Source organism: Natator depressus, chromosome 13 (genome assembly GCF_965152275.1).
Source record: "Natator depressus isolate rNatDep1 chromosome 13, rNatDep2.hap1, whole genome shotgun sequence".
Lineage (NCBI taxonomy): Eukaryota > Metazoa > Chordata > Testudines > Cheloniidae > Natator > Natator depressus.
In genome coordinates this window covers 26,499,746-26,517,723 of record NC_134246.1, presented here as the reverse complement: position 1 = coordinate 26,517,723, position 17,978 = coordinate 26,499,746, and the positions used below count along the sequence as shown (strand labels likewise).

The 17,978-nt window shown below is 43.4% G+C and overlaps 1 protein-coding gene across 1 annotated transcript in view; it reads left to right on the top strand.

The window, feature by feature from the left end:
• ASIP (agouti signaling protein) overlaps positions 1-17,978 on the top strand; it is a 40,825-nt gene that overhangs the window by 20,877 nt on the left and 1,970 nt on the right. Inside the window, exons 2-3 of the mRNA XM_074969764.1 lie at positions 3,053-3,207; positions 14,605-14,666. Of these exons, the coding sequence (XP_074825865.1) occupies positions 3,054-3,207; positions 14,605-14,666 (216 nt within the window). The 5' untranslated portion in view covers position 3,053. The remainder of the gene's footprint in view (positions 1-3,052; positions 3,208-14,604; positions 14,667-17,978) is intronic.

Here is a 17,978-nt window from a genome sequence, read left to right as displayed (position 1 = left end):
TAATTTGTGGTTTTTGATGGACAAAATGTATTCTGATTTATAATGAATGATTTGCAGTGAAATTAAGGGCTCTACAAAGGCACCTGTTGCATGAACCTTTTTCAAATCTTTTAATGCTGTTCCGAAATGATTTGGCACTGCACAACAGAATGTTTTAAAGACAGGCCACGGTAGATTATGTCAGCTGAGTCGATAAATGACAGTGCAGTGCACACTTGGTAATTTTATCTACAATTGACATACTGAGCAAACCTTTTTTTCTCCTTTCGTCCCCCCTTTGTCCCCCCATTGATGTGATCGACTGCGCTTACTGCAACCAACTCAAGAGAAAAGATTGGCCTCACTGGTTTTGTTCCTTTGAATTTTGTGCTGGCAGACACAGCCATCAAGGAATTCACAGGTTGGCAGTGCCTCCAACGTGGGACTCCAATTACTCTGACACAGCTCAAAGCTAATACACAGTAAAAGTAAAACTTCACTCGGGCCAGCTGCCCAAACAAAGGAATGTCAGAACTGCTGGAGGAACTACTGGGATGTGGGATGTCAAAACATGAATCCGGTCTATTGTGAAGTTAGGGAGGGTGGTGTATGCCTTTCAGATAAGACATGAAGCTGAAGTCTTGAATACTTGTAGTTGATTAATATCATAATGAGCTTTTTGCAATAGTACGAGGTGCTAGACTAGACTTAGTTCTGGCCAAATTCCAGTGGGTTATAACCATTCATGGCATGAATTTCCCCTTGCATTTCCAATTGGCTAAACTATTCTTCATTTCCTGTCCACAACGGTTCAGCAGCTACATCACTTCACCCCAGAGGTGGCAGCATTTCAGGAATGGATTAAGTGATTCCCATTTGGCTGTTGGAGTGGTTGGAGATGAAAGTTCGATGTAGAACCATAGAAATGGAGGACTAGAAGGGACCTGGATAGGTCATCTAGTCCAGTCCCCTGCAGGAAGGCAGGACTAATCCCCAACAGGTGTTAGATATTATCTCATTTCCAGATGTACTGTCAACAGACCACAGTCATTGGTGGCCGGGATCAAACCCGGGACCTCTGGAGCTTAATGCATAAGCCTCTACTCCCTTTTTAAGAAAGGAAAAAAGTGATCCAGGAAACTACAGGCCTGTTACTTTAACCTCAATTGTATGTAAGGTCTTGGAACCAATTTTGAAAGAGGAAGCAGTTAAGAACAGAGATTAACAGTAATTGGAATAAAATACAACATGGTTTTACAAAAAGGTAGACCATACCAGACCAACCTGATCTCCTTCTTCGAGAAGATAAGTGATTTTTTAAACAAAGGAATGCAGTAAATCTAATCTACCTGGATTTCAGTCAGGCATTTGATATAACTCTATTTGGGAAATTATTAAATTGGAGATGATGGGGATTAATATGAGAATTGAAAGGTTGGTAAAGAATTGGTTAAAAGGGAGACTACAATGGATCATACTGAAAGGTGAACTATCAGGCTGGAGGGAAGTTATTAATGGAATTCCTCAGGGATCCATCTTAGGACCAATCTTATTTAACATTATTATTACTGATCTTGGCACAAAAAGTTGGAGTGTGCTAATAAAATTTGTGGATTACACAAAGTTGGGAGGTATTGCCAATACCGAGGAGGGCCGGAATATCATACAAGAAGACCTGGATGACCTTCTAAACTGGAGTAACAGAAATGGGATGAAATGTAATAGTGCAAAGTCTACGGTCGTACATTTAGGGACTAAAAATAAGAATTGTTGCTGTAAACTGGGGACGTATCAGTTGGAAGTGACAGAGGGGGAGAAAGACCTGGGTGTATGGGTTGATCACAGGGCAACTATGAGCCACCAATGTGATGCGGCCATTAAAAAGATTAATGCAGTCCTAGGATGCATCAAGCAAGGTATTTCCAGCAGACACACGGAAGTGTTAGTACCATTATACCAGGCACAGGTTAGACCTCATATGGAACAGTCTGAAAATAGGAAATGTTCAAAAACAAGGTGGGGGGGGGGCAATTAATTTTGAATGAATCCCACCATGTGACTAATGTCAACCAGCCAAAATCAGCAACAAAACCCTCCCCTGCCCAAAAAAACCCAAATTCATACAAAAACCAACAGCCTAACCTACTTCTTTGCAAGTTTCTGCTGCAATGTTTTGAAAAAGTGAACATTTGGGGGGAAACTGATTTTTAGAAAATAGTGGTTTTCAGCCACATTTTTTTTTTATATGAACACTTCCCACCAGCTCTAACAACCACCCCTTCTGGAGCAGATGTACAGCAGAACTTCAGAAGTTCAAACACCTCAGGAATGGAGGTTGTTTGTCACTCTGAAATGTTTGTAACTGAACAAAACGTTATGGTGGTTCTTTCAAAAGTTTGCAACTGAACACTGACTTACTACCGCTTTGAAACTTTACTAGGCAGAAGAAAAATGCTGCTTTCCCTTTATTTTTTTTTAAGTACTTTACATTTAACTTTGCTTGGTTGTTGTTGATCTCTGCTGCTGCCTGATTGCGTACTTCTGATTCCAAGTGAGGGGTGTGGTTGACTGGTCAGTTCATAACTCTGGTGTTCATAACTTTGAGGTTCTTTTGTAACTTGCATCCTATCCTAGGTGTTCCTCTGCTAGCAGCAAAATGCTACAAATATATGAAGCAATCCATTCTAAAGACCAAACAATAAGCATGTTTTCCAAGTCTGAGATTCTTCTATTGCATTTCCCTAGAAAATCTTTTGCAATCCCAAAACTTTCACCACAGTTAGAGCAAGAAATTTTGTTTGTGTTCTGACATGTGCCTAATTCGGCAGCAGTTATGTGATTGCAAACTCATTGCAGAACATACGGTATGATTTAAATTAACACTTCCAAACATTTTATTCTATGAAGGTATTAAACACAGCAATAGTGTGAAATTGAAGGCTGTTTTGTCTGTGAACCTGTATCACTCCATAGTAAACCATTTCTAAGCTCTTTTCCCCACTCTTCCCTCGCACCCTCCATAATTTGTGACCGATTTTGGTGTTCATGAAAGCACAATTTCTTTTCTCCCCAGGATGGAAGATAAGAACCTCTTCCTTGCTTTATTTCTCTGCTCCGTTTTGCTTTCAACTGCCTATTCACACATGAACTTTGAGGAGAACAGAGACACCAATCTGGCAACCAACATCAAAATGAAACTCCCAGATCTCCCACCCATCTCTATAGCAGGTTAGTAAAATGCCTTTTGGTGGCAAGCTGAAGTGCTTTGCAGAAAACAAAGTGTGGTTATAAATTAAGAGGGTGCATGTTGACATCTGACTGCAATGTAGTGTTCTCATCTTGTTGCGACATATTGCTCCACGCGTAGGGTTTCTGGGAATAAGGAAATGCTGTAAAGTGCTACAGCACATACCAGCCATGATGTCACAGCACAGGCAGGTCTCTCAGCTTACAAAAGGAATGGGATAAATCAGACATCCCCATCATCCCACAGGCACTTCTACTGCAGCTTCCTATCACAGGGGAATTTTATTTTGATTATTTTAATTTTTTAAATCAAACTTCCTTTCTACTGATATGGAAATTTTTTTCTCTTTATTTTTATTAGCCTTTTTGAAATAAAGATGCACAAGAATGCATGCTTTTAGGGCCTGATCCTGCCCCATGGAAGGCAATGGGAGTTTGGCTATTCTACATAGTGTGACAAAGCTCTGTCCTTGCTTCCATGGGTCCCGTATTTCCTGGTGGATTTCCCTAGCCTCAGAGGCTCACTGTGACCCTCCACGTAACCCTTCTCTCTCTAGAGACAAGGGTCACAGTCTACTGAGCCATTCTCATCATAAGCCAGCAAAGGAGGTGAGGAGAAGTTATCCTTCCTTGCACAGTCTCTGTTGTCTCCCAGTCTCAGTGATTAATCAGGGGGCAAAGGGCGGGGTGGGGTGGAGCCCAGGCCCACCCTCTACTCTGGGCTCCAGTCCAGGGACCCTAATAGTATCAGCTATGGTAGCTGACCTTTTAGAAACATGACATGTACAATTCCCTGGGCTACTTCCCCCACAGCAGCCCTCACTTCCTCAAGCTCCACTTCACCCTTACCTCAGGGCCTCCTTCTTTGTGCCTGATATGGTGTGCACTACTCAGTCTCTCCAACAGCACAACTTCCTCCCACAGCTCCTGACATGCACACCCACCTGACTGACTGGGAGGCTTTTAACTAGTTTCAGCCAGCCCCTGATTGGCTTCAGGTGTCCCAATCAACCTAGCCTTCTCCCTGCCTTCTGGAAAGTTCTTAATTGGCCTCAGGTGTCTTAATTGACCTGGAGCAGCTGCCATTTCACTTATCCTGGTACCAGGGATTTGTTTAGCCTGGTGCTAATATATCTATCTCCCACTACTTTTCTATAGCCATCTGTTTTTGCCCCGTCACAGCAGGTACTAATATGATGCTCATTACCATAGTAATGGACAGCCCCACAATCCTGCATGGATCGATATCCTCACAACACTCGTGTGAGGTTGGAAGGTACCACTATCCTATTTTCCACATGGGAAACTGGCACAGAGAGGCTAAGTGGTTAGCCTAAGGTGGCTGTCTGACAGAACCCAGATCTCCTTATTCTAGCACCATAACCACTGGATCATCCTTCTACTCTTCCCTGATCCTTCCTCGGGTGATTGCAATTGGGACAGAAGTGGGGCTTTTAATGAGAAAATAGAAGAAGCAGAAAACCAATCACTCAGGAGAAAACAAAGATTTTTTTAAAAGTACATTAAGTCTTGCCAGAAAAAGGGCTTGTCTACACTTAAAACAGTTCTGTGGCACAGCTGCACCCTTGTAGTGCTTCAGTGTAGACGCTACCTGCGCCGATCGGAAGGGTTCTACAATCAGCGTAGGTAATACACCTTGCAAGAGGTGGTAGCCATGTCAACAGAAGAACTCTTCTGTCAACCTAGAGCTATCTACTCCGGGACTTAGGTCGGCTTAACGACACTGCTCAGGGGGGTGGAGTTTCATACCCCTGACTGATGTAGTTAAACCAACTTAATTTTCTAGCGTAGACCAGACCAAAGTCCACAAAAATGAGCACTGTGGAGACAGCTAAATGGGTATCTTTCTGCTAGCATTTTCCCCACAAAGAAAATGTGGATGTGTAATCTACTTTAAATGTCTCCATTAACCAGCATTTCTACTAACAACAGACCCTTAAAGGGCTATTCTCAGGTGGCTATGCCTCTCAAAAGGTCTTCTGTGGCCACATGGATATCTGCCCCTTCTCTATAACCACAGCCATTCAAAGACAAGGGGTCAGATTCTCTATTGCCCTGCACCTGGAACAATTTACCAAGGGTTATAGTGGATTCTCCATCACTGACCATTTTTAAATCCAGATGGGATGTTTTGCTAAAAGACCTGCTCTGGAAAATATTTGGGGGGAGTTCTCTGGCATGTGGGATCCAGGGGGTCAGGCTAGATGGTCACAATGGCCCTTCGGGCATTGCAATCTATGAATTATTATTCTGGTGTAGCCATAAAACCAAAATGAGTGCAAAAGGGGTGTGACTCATGCTCATTATTGTTTAATAGCACTTGTCACTCACTTTGCACCGGTGTAAATTACTATAGAGGATGCTGGGCAGTGGGGTCCTCTCAAGTCAGGATTGAGGCACATTGGCAGGGAAGGATCTGGGGGGCTCATCCTGTTGCTGCTGTGCTATACAGAGGAGCAAGCATGTGCTGATTGACACAGCAAAGGGCTGGGAGTCTGGAGCTCAGAATTCTCTTCTGGCTCTGCCACTGATTCCCTCTGTGACCATGAGCAAGTTACCTCACCACTTCCCTGTCTGGAAAATGGGTCTAATAATGCCTGCCTCATGAGATATGTTGTGAACCCTAAAGATGATACTTAGAGGGCTGCACATTTCATTGCTCATGTGTTCTGAGCTCTGTGTTATCCCAACTTTTTAAGCACAAATGGAGGCCTGGCTGAGCAGGGAGGCTGGCTGGAATTGGAATCGAAAGATCCAATTCAGGGATCCTAAAGTGGGAGCAAGGAGGAGAATGGCTGGAGTCGGGGAGACAAGGGTGCCAGCTGTAGGGGCTGGCTAGAGAGCAAAGGAAAGGGGCCTGTCTGGGAGGATCAGGCTAGAGTGGGGACAAGGGGCCCACCTGAGTTACCTCCTAGCCTATTTAAGCAAAGAAGTGTGTGATCAAGCTGTTGCCTGTGATATGCGTAAGCAATGGCAGAGGATGCCAGAGTTTCATTTGCCTGCAGCACCTATAAAATGAGCTGCCCAATGAAAGGTACTAAAGATGCATAAGCTGATATTTCCATATCACAGCATTTACATACAAAATATCAATTGTAAAGAAATCTGAAGGGAAGGTAATCAAGTGATCATGAATAGTTGCTCCACCTGCTTCTCTCACTTTGCAGGATAGTCAGCTACAGAGCTGTATTAGCTTGTGAGATGTGATGAGATGCCAGTGCAAGGTGGCTACATGTATGCATTGTTCCTGTCTTTGGGGTACTAGTCACCCTCCCAGTTGGAATACCCACATCATCAGTCCGACTGAGAAATACACTGTTGCATGTTTTTCTCTGGGGAGAGCTTGGGTCATTGTCTGTTATTTGGGGAATTTCTCTCAATCATCAGCTGGTTCTAATACCCAATTTCAATGTTTATGATGAAGCTTCTGCCTTCATTAACTCAGTCCCACTTTCCTGATACAAGCCATGTAACTTCTGGTTGGATACACACTAAGCAGAATGGTACAAATTTGTTACCTATTATTTATGCTCTCCCCTCTATACAGCACAACTCTTCAGTCCTTAGCTCTGTGCTTGTATCACCTTACATTTAAAGACACACAGAAAATATGGAACCACATTCCCCAGGCACTTAAATTCAGTGGATAGCAGGTGACATCACAATAGGAGGTTGTTGAAACATCAAGGCAAATTGTTTAAAAGTATTCCATGGCTATACTGTATTAAGAAAAATATTTTAACTGGCCTACTGTTCCCAAATCCAAATTCAATTACAGTAGGAAAATTACAAAATAGATTTGATTATGGATGGTCCCCATCAACAAGCAATATCGGGTTTTCATAATTGGCTTGCAACGATTCTACTTTCGGGATCAAATCACGTCTCTCAAGCTAAGCAGGGTTGGACTTGGTTAGTGCTTATAAGATGAATGTGCAATTACTCATCTTATTTGCATGTGCAATTACTGGGACTGCACACAAATTGAAACAATGTGCTCACAAGTGATCACCATTTGCATGCAGATTTTGGAATATGTGGATGGCATTCTTGATCCCCTATATTTTCAGTGGAAGGGTTACCTCTCATACACATTATACATCCTGACTTTACTAGGACCGTCATGTTTTTTCATATGATTTATTTTTCAGGGTGCCTGACATGTCCCAGATTTTCATTTCATCAGCCAAAACATTCATTATTATTTTCTTATAATTGCAAGATGTAAGTTCCAGACACCCTACAAAACTGAATAGAATTTGCTCTGAGCTTATGAGGAGTAGACATTCCAGCTGAACACTGATTCGAATGTAGAGAAAAGTCAAACAGGCATATGCGGAATCAGAACTGTTCATTTTCTCAGAATAAATGTTAATGACACTTGTTCGGTGTTTCATGATAAACTTATTCAGACACTGGAAAAAATCCTCCACTCGGACAAATATGTCCACATTTGTCATATTTGCTGTTAAATCAGAAAGGGCAGTAGCAACACCAGCACATATTGAAAGCAAAACCATGCACTTTTGCCTGTTGTAGAAATATTTCATAACCCTTAAATATGATGTTGTAAAAGTAACCAGTATTTTATTTTGAAAATTTAGCCACTTTAATTAACCTTTGTATCTGTACAAAGCCACAATCTTGATTGGGGTCTTTGGGCACTACAGTGATAGATGTAATAATTAATAATAATTCATTGTAATGCTAAAACAGTTTCACTTTCCTCCCTGTGCAATGGTAGCTTATAGTATGACTTCTGGAGCATGGGGTGACTTTAGACGTTAGCTTTTTCTGTTATTCAGGCTTGTATCCCCTAGGTGGCTCTCATTTTCAAAAGGAGCTCAGAAAGCCTGTTAAATCATGCATGAATTATGAATGTCAACTCCCAAACAAGCTTCCCTTTGTGTATTCCTTGAAGAGATGCTATGGGAACATGAATTACAGAAGAGATAACCAGAGCAGAAGTTAGTATCAGCAAGAGCTCCAGCTTAAGAGGTTGGAATGGTTGAAGGCAGCAAGTGTGTATTAGGCAACATTTGTATATTATATCTAAGAAAACTACATTATAAGAACATTGAGGTTGCAAAGCCAGGCACTCATAAGTTAGAAAATGCCAGACATAAGATTGCCCATCCAACCTTAATTTCCCACACACACACCCCCACCCAGCCCCTTGGGCACATTACAGAGTTTGCTTACATGATCACATGCTATTTTTTCCACAGGCCCCTGGCCTCATTCAGTGAATGACGATTTAGTCAATATATTTTTTTATCATCCCCATTCAGTGTGTGGGCTCACAGCTTATTTAATGCACACAATCCAATCCCCAACCTGAATACAAAATGATTAATTTCCTCCTGGGTGTCTCTTCAGTTCTTATCATAGTATCTGAGTGCTTCATGGACATCGATGAAATTATCTTCACAGCACCCCTGTGAGGTAAGATGGTATTATTATGCCTCTGATAGGAAATTGAGGCACAGAGCGATTGAAGACAAAATTGTCAGAAGTGCCCACTAATTTAGGTGCCCAGCTTGAGGCCCTTAGCTTGAATTTCAGATTGCCAAGCATTTTGATAGTACTTTTTTACGTTCAAAGCACAACTCCAGTCAACATCAATTGCAGTTGGGAGTGCTCAGCCCTGGTGCAAATCTGGCCCTGGCTGTCTCAAGATGGGCATGTAGAAAATGAGGAACTCACAATGAGTGCCCATCTGGCAAAAGGTTGGGTTAAAAGACTTGCCCACATCACACAGAGGCAGGGATAGAATCCAGTTCTCAAGGGCAGCATTTGACAGCCTGAACCACAAGACCATCCTTTCTGTCTGCAGCTGTCTGCCTCACTCACTACATGCCTTCCAACTTCCGAAAAACAAAAGGATACAGGAGTCCTGCACACAACAGTCTCCTTCACTACAGAGCTCTCATTCATTCCTAGGGCAGGTCAGTTCTGGGCACTGAATAAGGAACACAGCCAGGGGGAAATTAGTGTGTGAGCACATAATTAACAACTATCACAATGCACATGCAGAGGGGGACAACTTAATGTTGCATGGGCAAGTCTGGCAATTCCTAACTTCTGAGTGCTTGACTTTGCTACTTTAACATACTTTGGGGGGTGTAATTTCCTAATAAATCAATTAATTATTTCTTTAAAAATTGAAAAAAAAATGCTATCGTGTGGAACCATATTGACCTTTGACTTTGGTCATCAGAAGGGTGTGGATCTTTAGCTCCACAGCATAAACAGCTACCACTTGAGCTAATGGAGTAGCTGTTAACAGTAGTAAGCTGTTTTCCTCTATGTGGACCATGCCATTAGTGGGAGATGAGACACACACTTTGCCAGTGAGTTCCACAGCTATGCCCTGGCGGTAGAGGACAGTAGAGAGTCAGGACTCCTGGATTCAATTCCAGGGTCTGGAGGCGAGTGTGCTGTAATGGTTATAGATTGTTTTGCCCCTGTGCCCTCTCCCTGTCTGTCTCCCTCGGCTCCTGTTTATCTCCCATCCCCGGCTCCTGCCCCTTGCTGGCTGATCCTATACATCCCCAAACTCCAGCTCCTCCTCCACTCCCCTTCTTCTATCCACTCCCCACCCTTCAGGTCCTACCCTATTTCCACACCCCAGCTCCTGCCCCACTTTCCCCATTCTCCTGTGCACCCTCCCTCTCAACACCTGCAAAATTAGGTTGATGTAAGTCACCTTGTGCCCACCTCGCCATGTGTGTCTACACTCAAATTTGTGTCCCACCAATGCAAGCACTCTGGTATGGTGATGCAGTAACACCACCTCCCCAAGTGGTGTTGAACCAGGGTCAATCTACTGTGGTGGATGCAGTGTGAGTGTAGACACTGCATGATCTATGTTGACCTAACAGTCCTCCAGCAGCTTTCCCATAATGCCTGACACTGACTGCTTTGGTCACAATTGTGAACTGCCCAAGGGTCACAGAGACCAGGACCCCCATCCCCATGGGTGGCGGGAGGAGCCCCCCCTCAGCTCCATCCCTTCCATCTGAAGCCAACTTGTGACCAGAGTCCCCTCCTCCCAGAGAAGCCCCAAACCTCCCCTCCCCGCCATGACTGGAGCTCCGAGCCCCCAGCGACCGGAGGACCCCCAAGCCAGGTGGAGCTCTGAGCCCCACCTGTGGCCAAAGGAGCCCTGGGCTGGCTGGAGCCACACCACACCTTCCGTCCTGAGACCCCAAGCCACCCCGCGGGAAAAGCTCGTCTCTTCCTGAAGAACCGGAGCTTTTGATATGTGCCATGCAGGTTCCAGGGTGGCTGAGAAGGCAGTATGTGCTACTTAGCTTCCTGGTTTTATCAGCAATTGCCCTGGAGTCCAGGGAAATGGCTGATGAACCCAGGAAGCTGAGTAGCACATACAGCCTCCTCAGCCACCCCAGACACTGCATGGGGCATAATAATAAACAAAAACTTCTGTGAAAACCCCACAACCAGTGTCCAGCGACCGCCACAACACTAGGGGAGGCTTAGCTGTCCCTGACCTATTATACCCCCAGCCTATGCTCATCCACCCTTTGAAAACCTCACGCATTTTTGAAATGCCTTTTCCTGATGTCCTAGCCTGGTGAGCACAACTAGCAGAGCAGTTCTCCTTTGTAGGATGCAACTGCCCCATTGATCATGTTAGTCACAAGCTCCAGCCATGCTCCTGTCTGGAGCAGACAGGAGGTATCAGGTCTCCTGGAGCTGTGGGGAGAAGAGGCTGTGCAGGCAAAGCTGTAGAAATGTGGACACCTATGAGCAGAAATGCATGGAGGATGCAGGCAAAGGAGTATGACAGGAATCAGCAGTAGTGCTGTAGGAAAGGGAAGGAACGGTGGCAGGCATACCAGAAGGTCAGGGAGGCCAACAGCTGATGTGGTGCCAAACCACAGATCTGCTGCTTTTACAATGAGCTGAATGTCACACCTGACGGAGACACCACAACCACCCCACAGAGCACCGCCAAGAATCCCAAGACACAGACCCCTGCTGTGGATAGTGAGGAGGGAAAGGAGGGTGGCGGACATGTGATGGGGGATCCAGCTATGCCATGAGCCAGGACCTGTTTGAGGCTCCACCACAGACTAGCCAGTCCTGGCAGCCAAGCATGGGCATGTCCAATGAAGGGGCAGGAACCTTGGGGAAATGTGCAAATGCATTTCCTGCTACAATGTTTAAATCTACAGATGGCACCCAACTCCAGCTTACCAGGACACAGGTATCAACTTTTCATTAATTTACTTGTACTAGAAGAGGTAGCGGTAAAACAAGCAGAAGTAGAGTTGATATCTGCTTTTCATTCCCCTGTAGGAGTAGACGGGGGGTAGGAGGGGGACGCGGAGCAATTTGTTTGTGAACACAGGGATGTCCCTTGAATCCTCCTAAGAGACCTCAATGAAACTTTCAAGGAGATATTCTGCAATCCTCTCCTAAAGGCTTCTAGTAGGGAAGCCTTATTTCTTCCTTGGCAGTAGGACACTTCCCATGCCAGTCCATGGTTATTTCAGCAGGCACTATTGCAGAACACAGGCTAGTGGTGTATGGGCCCAGAAGGGAGATACCCGCTAAAATCATCACTGCCTGTGGGAAATGGTGCCAGTGCTCAGTGCCAGTGCCATGCACTTGTACCCACAGAAACTTGGGTTTCATGCAGGCAAACAATTCCTTCCTCATTCCCCCCATGGCCCTCCTGGGCCATACTTACCATGGCTGGGCTTTGCAGAGGTGCTCCAAGGCTGAAGGGTCAATAAGCAAGTCTTGTTTAAAACTTTAGGGGAGCAAGGGATGGGAGTTCTGAAACTTAACTTTCATTTTCCGTTGTGACTATAAACACAATGGTACCTGTATGTGTTTTATTGGCAGCTGTTGCCATTGCGGCCTCAGGGAGTTCCCCCCTCCCCGCCAATGGAATGCCTGACCATGATACAGAGGAGTAAGAAGAGGACCCAGGCAAGATATGTTCTCAGAGATCCTGCAAGCCAATGCTGCATCAGATCATGAACAAAGGGCCTGGAGGATGAATATTTCAGACACTATGGAGAAGGAAAGAGCAGAGAGGAGAAAGGCCCAGGAGTCCCAGCAGGAAAAGGAGAAGGAGATGCACCAGGACATAATGGGGCTTCTCCAGCAGCAAACACAGATATTACAAACTTCTGTTGACCTGCAAGTTCTGTAAGCACAGGCTCTCCTCCTTTTGCAGTCAATCAATAGCTCTGCCATCGCATCTCCCTACACCCCCCCAATATTCTTCATGGCTGCATCCTTACCCCTACTACTGCACTCCGGGCAACAGTAAGGACAATCACAATTTCACATACATCGCCTGTGAGAGCCACGGTTGCTGTGCCTGTAGCATAAATGGACTGAAATTGACATGAATGTTCTTTACCTTGTTAAGTTCTGTTCTTATTTATTAATAAATAAATAATTTATTTGAGAAGTTTTTATTACATTTTCTTTTAAATTGCACATATTTTTGCACTGGTTTTGGTACTCAATAAAATTCTATTTTTTAGAAATTAATTCATCATCATTACTACACCACATATGCTGCACAATGCCTAATGGTACTGAAAGCATCTACTATTAGTTATTGTACAGGGCAACAGAACTCATAGGGCCAGTGACAGTGTAATAATTATAAATGTGCAGCAAGCTTCACAACACAAATAGCTGCATTAACAGGCAGTGTTATATTCATCAATGTACACCAAGCACCACACAATATAGCTATACCCATTGGGATATTTTTCTCACTGAGATCCAATCTTGTCAGTAAACACCACCAGCGGCCCTTCAAGCTACTGAAAGCACATTCAACTGTCATTGAATGTTTCCTTGGTGCTGCCAAGCTGGCCCCTGTATGACTTCATGAGTTTGGGGAGCAAGGGATAGGCTAGATCCCCCCAGAATCATTTCAACATCACCAATGGTAATCCACCAGTCTGGAAGGAATGTCCTGGCTTGCACCTTTCTAAACAGTCCTGTGTTCTTAAAAATGTAAGTGACGTGCTTCCATGACCAGCTCATGCTGATATCAGGGAAGCATCCCAGTGATCCAACAATGGTCGCATAACCATAGAAAAGTAGCACTTTCTGTTGACAGGCAAGGTGGACTGGGGCTAAAATAGGGATGTGCATCTATCACCCTGCTGCTGTTTGGGAACCCATTGCTGCCAATCCATGCTCTGTCCCCTGCACATTGCTAGGAGTCACAATCCTGCATAGCAGGAGATGATTAATGGCCCTGCACACATGCATGACAACGGCCCCCACTGTGGATTTTCTAACTCCAAAATGATTTCCCTCTGACCAATAGCAATCCAGTGTTGCCATTCCATTCTTTGCAGTCAGAGTAGCTCTCATCTTCGTGTCCTTGTGCTGAAGGGCTGAGGCGAGCTTGACACACAGATCCAGGAATGTGATCCTTCTCATCCAAAAATTCTTGCAGCCACTGCTCATCATCAAAAACTTGCACTACAATGCGATCCCACCAGGCAGTTCTCATTTCTCAGGCCCAGGCATGGCACTCTACCATCTGCAGCTGCTCCATGACCACCACTGACAACCTTGAATTGGTTTGTGCTATGTCCCACAGCAATCTGTCCTCCATAATGGTCATGTTCCCCATCGCTGTGGTTCTCTTCTTGCGGCTCTGCACATACTGGAGGTTCATTCATCCTGTGTTTGCAATGCTTACGACAATAGTGCAGAGCTGTGTGGGATCCAAGTTTCAGTCAGAAATGGTTGCCAGCAAAAATGCCATGCAGGTTTGTGGGGCTTTTTAAAAAGGTGCAAAAATTATGGGCTATGGATGGCATTATGGGATGGAGAAAGTGCATGATGGGAATTTGACCCCTAGCTCTTAATCAGCCTTGTATGCCTAGTTTCTGTCCCACCATGCACTGAAAAAATTTCCCAAAAGACAGTGCACTAAATGATGGCGAGTTGCATACTGGGATATATAGCTATGGTGCACCGCACTATTAATTGACAAACACTCCGGGTTAGTACATGCTGCGCTGACATAAGCGGCCAGATATGCATGCACACATGTGATATACTAATTGGCATCGTATGCTGATATAACTTGCATCGATCAAAGTTTGTTGTATAGACATGGCCTCTGACCCACTATGTTTATATAAGAATGGCTCCTTCAGAAGGACTTCCTGAATTTACAAAACCTGTGCTCCAAGAAGATAAGTTAGTGACGCTACTTTATTTCTTATCAGTAAAGACATCGGCACAAAAACAGTGTTGTATATCTAAATTAAACAATTACATATGCCTCACAGTAAATACACAGTTAACTCCATGCTATGTTTTATTTTCTCTTTGAAGAATTAACCAAAACATCCCGGAAAGTAAGCAGGAAAGAGGCAGAGAAGAAGAAAGAATCCAAGGTGCGTGACTATTCTCTTAACACTGTAAGGTTATTATGGCAGAAGTAATAACTCTATACCTTTCCTCATTGTATGTTTTTGACAGATTTCCAGGGCTTCTGCCAGTACTAAATAAAGTCAATTCAATAATTGTACAAAACCACTAGTACAATTCTAAGTAAATTAAATAAATGCAAAAAGACTTAACACAGAATAAAGGAGAGGTGTTAATATATTAATTCATAACTTTTCAGCGTTTTTAGAGGAAAATATTGTGCAGTTAGCACAAGTCTAGAGAAATTAAATCATGGCACAAAAGCTACAAAATATTAACAGAGAGAGAAAATGTAAACGTATAGTTAGTTACATGTATGTGGCATGTATGTATGCATGGTTGTTCTGCAGCTCCCTTTCCGAGATGTCCAAGAAAGCTTAAAAAGATATAGATATATAGATATATATATAAAAGAAAAAAGGCAGAGAAAAGAAAAAAGCAGCTTACCAGACCAATCATCACAAGTCAAAAGGCAGAAAGCCTGTTCGCGGGAGCTTTTAACAAACGCTGGTTGAGCCAACCATATGGCCTTTTGTGGAGTCATATGAATCTTAAACTAGATTATGTTTTCCTGAGCCAGTCTGAAGGGTTTTCTAACCCCATTTTATGGAATTATACATTGCAGCATATTACTGTATAATACTGGTATTGTTAAAGCACCAATCTGAAGAAGCATGCATGTAGATTTTTTTAACCAAAACTTTTACAAAACCTATGTAAATTTAGCAGTTAGCCTTATTTATTTATTTTATTTCTGGACCAGGAATCAAACTTCCTTTTTCTACACAATTCCTTGAGCATTTGTCTTTAAAAACTGGCAGACACACCCAGGCCTGACAACGAGGGCAAGGGGGGCAATTGCCCAGGGGTCCAGGTGATTTAAAAGGGCCCAGGGGCCCCCGGCTGCCATAGCATGCTCCACACCTCATCTCTTTCACATTTTGGAAGGTACTTCAGATTCTTAAACTTTGGGCGGAGTACTGTAGCTATCTTTAGAAATCTCACATTGGTACCTTCTTTGCGTTTTGTCAGATCAGCTGTGAACGTGTTCTTAAAACGAACATGTGCTGGGTCATCATCCGAGACTGCTATAACATGAAATATGTGGCAGAATGCAGGTAAAACTAAACAGGGGACATACAAGTCTCCCCCAAGGAGTTCAGTCACAAATTTAATTAATTCATTTTTTTTTAACGAGCATCATCAGCATGGAAGCATGTCCTCTGGAATGGTGGCCAAAGCATGAATGGGCACACGAATGTTTGGCATATCTGACACGTAAATACCTTCCAATGCTGGCTACAAATGTTCCATGCAAACGCCTCTTTCACTTTCATGTGACATTGTAAATAAGAAGCAAGCAGCAGTATCTCCCGTACATGTAAACAAACTTGTTTGTCTTAGCAATTGGCTGAACAAGAAGTAGGACTAAGTGGTCTTGTAGGCTCTAAAGTTTTACATTGCTTTGTTTTTGAGTGCAATTATGTAACCAAAAAAATCTACATTTGTAAGTTACACCTTCACAATAAAGAGAGTGCACTACAGTACTTGTATGAGTGAATTGAAAAATACTATTTCTTTTGTTTATCATTTTACAGTGCAAATATTTGAAATAAAAAATCATATAAAGTGAGCACTGTATACTTTGTATTCTGTGTTGTAATAGAAATCAGTATATTTGAAAATGTAGAAATACATCCAAAAATATGTAATACATTTCAATTGGTATTCTATTGTCTAACAGTGTGATTAATCGCGATTAATTTTTTAAATCGCGATTAATTTTTTTGCGTTAATCACGTGAGTTAACTGTGATTAATTGACAGCCCTACCTCAGATCCTAAACTAAACCCTAACTCTGATAAACTCACCAACTGTGAACCATAACCTAACCCTAATCCAGATCAGAATAGCTCCTCCTTGGCCTATCTCTGCCAACAGCCAGTTAGCATGTGTGAACTTAGTTCTGTGCATGCACTGACGTGCCCAAAGGTTTTCAGCGAGGTATAAAATTCACATTCAGAATTAGAGCCATATCCTGAGACAAGCTGAGCCACTGCCACTTAGTCCGGGGCATGTGCTCAGCATCTCTCAAGATCAGACCCTTACAAAGGATTATTTTTCATGAAAAATGCGCACTTTTATAAATTTTGAGGCATGGGAGAGGATGTTAGCTCTTAGGATATTAACAATAAGCAGGCTAGTGAACCATTGGCTCTCCTCTGGAAGGAATCAGAAATGCTCAGCTGTGTATGATAGCCCCTATACTGCTAACCATTCAAGGGAATTGATCTTTCACTTAGGGCTCAAGGAATTTTTTTACTTTCAAAACTGATGTGGCAAGCCCATTAAGCACTGGCTCAAACCACTCACAGGTTAAAGCTAATGTTGAGACTACAGCTCTGTTGCCAATTAAGGCAGCCTGCCCAAATGACAGGTGATTAGAAATTAAGCTCTGCCCCACAACATAAGGTTTCACAAAGCATTCAGGAAAGTTTAGGACATCAAAACTTGTTCATTTCAACTAGCAAACAAGAATGTAGATAAAAATAGCCTGGTTTCAATATACAACTCCTAATCCATAAAATACATAGGGATGTACTCTTTCAGACAGCGAGGTTGTTTAACCAAGGGCTGGTTTAGATATTTATGGAACTATTCTAGAGGTGTCGTTCTCAGATAAATTCTGTTTATTCATTGCACACATGCTCTCGCACATGCGCGTGTACATACACTCACCACCTGGAGTGAAAAAAGCAAGTGCGAGAATGCCAAGGGAGCAGTGCCTCAGGCAGCTCATACGTGGTTGAAAAGATTAGCCCGTGGTTTTCTCATCGCAGCTGATTAACGCTGATTGACTTGCTGCTTGGCTAGAGGTTCCTTGCTCGTAAATGTCAAGGCTTAAATGTTGGAAATTGCTGGATACCTACATCTCAGTGGAAGCCAGGAGGAGGGTAGAGAAAGGACAGGCCTCTTTAACAAGCATGATTGCTTTTCATGGCATAGGGGCCCTCAGCCAGAATGAAACTAGGGTATTTGCTTTTCCTTCTGTTTTTGTGGGTAGTGGCCTGCCTGGTCCCTCCCCATTGAAACTTCTCCTCAGAATTCTTGTGGTTTAACTCTGTCAGTTAAGTCTTTTTCCTCCTAAAAATCACAATTTTGGGGGTTCCATTTTCGTATGCAGCTCCATTTGCCTCCCAAAGTCAGAGCCATCCCTTGGGTACAGTGAATCGGGGAGACCGCCCCAGGCCCCATGCTTCAGGGGCCCTGTGCTTCAA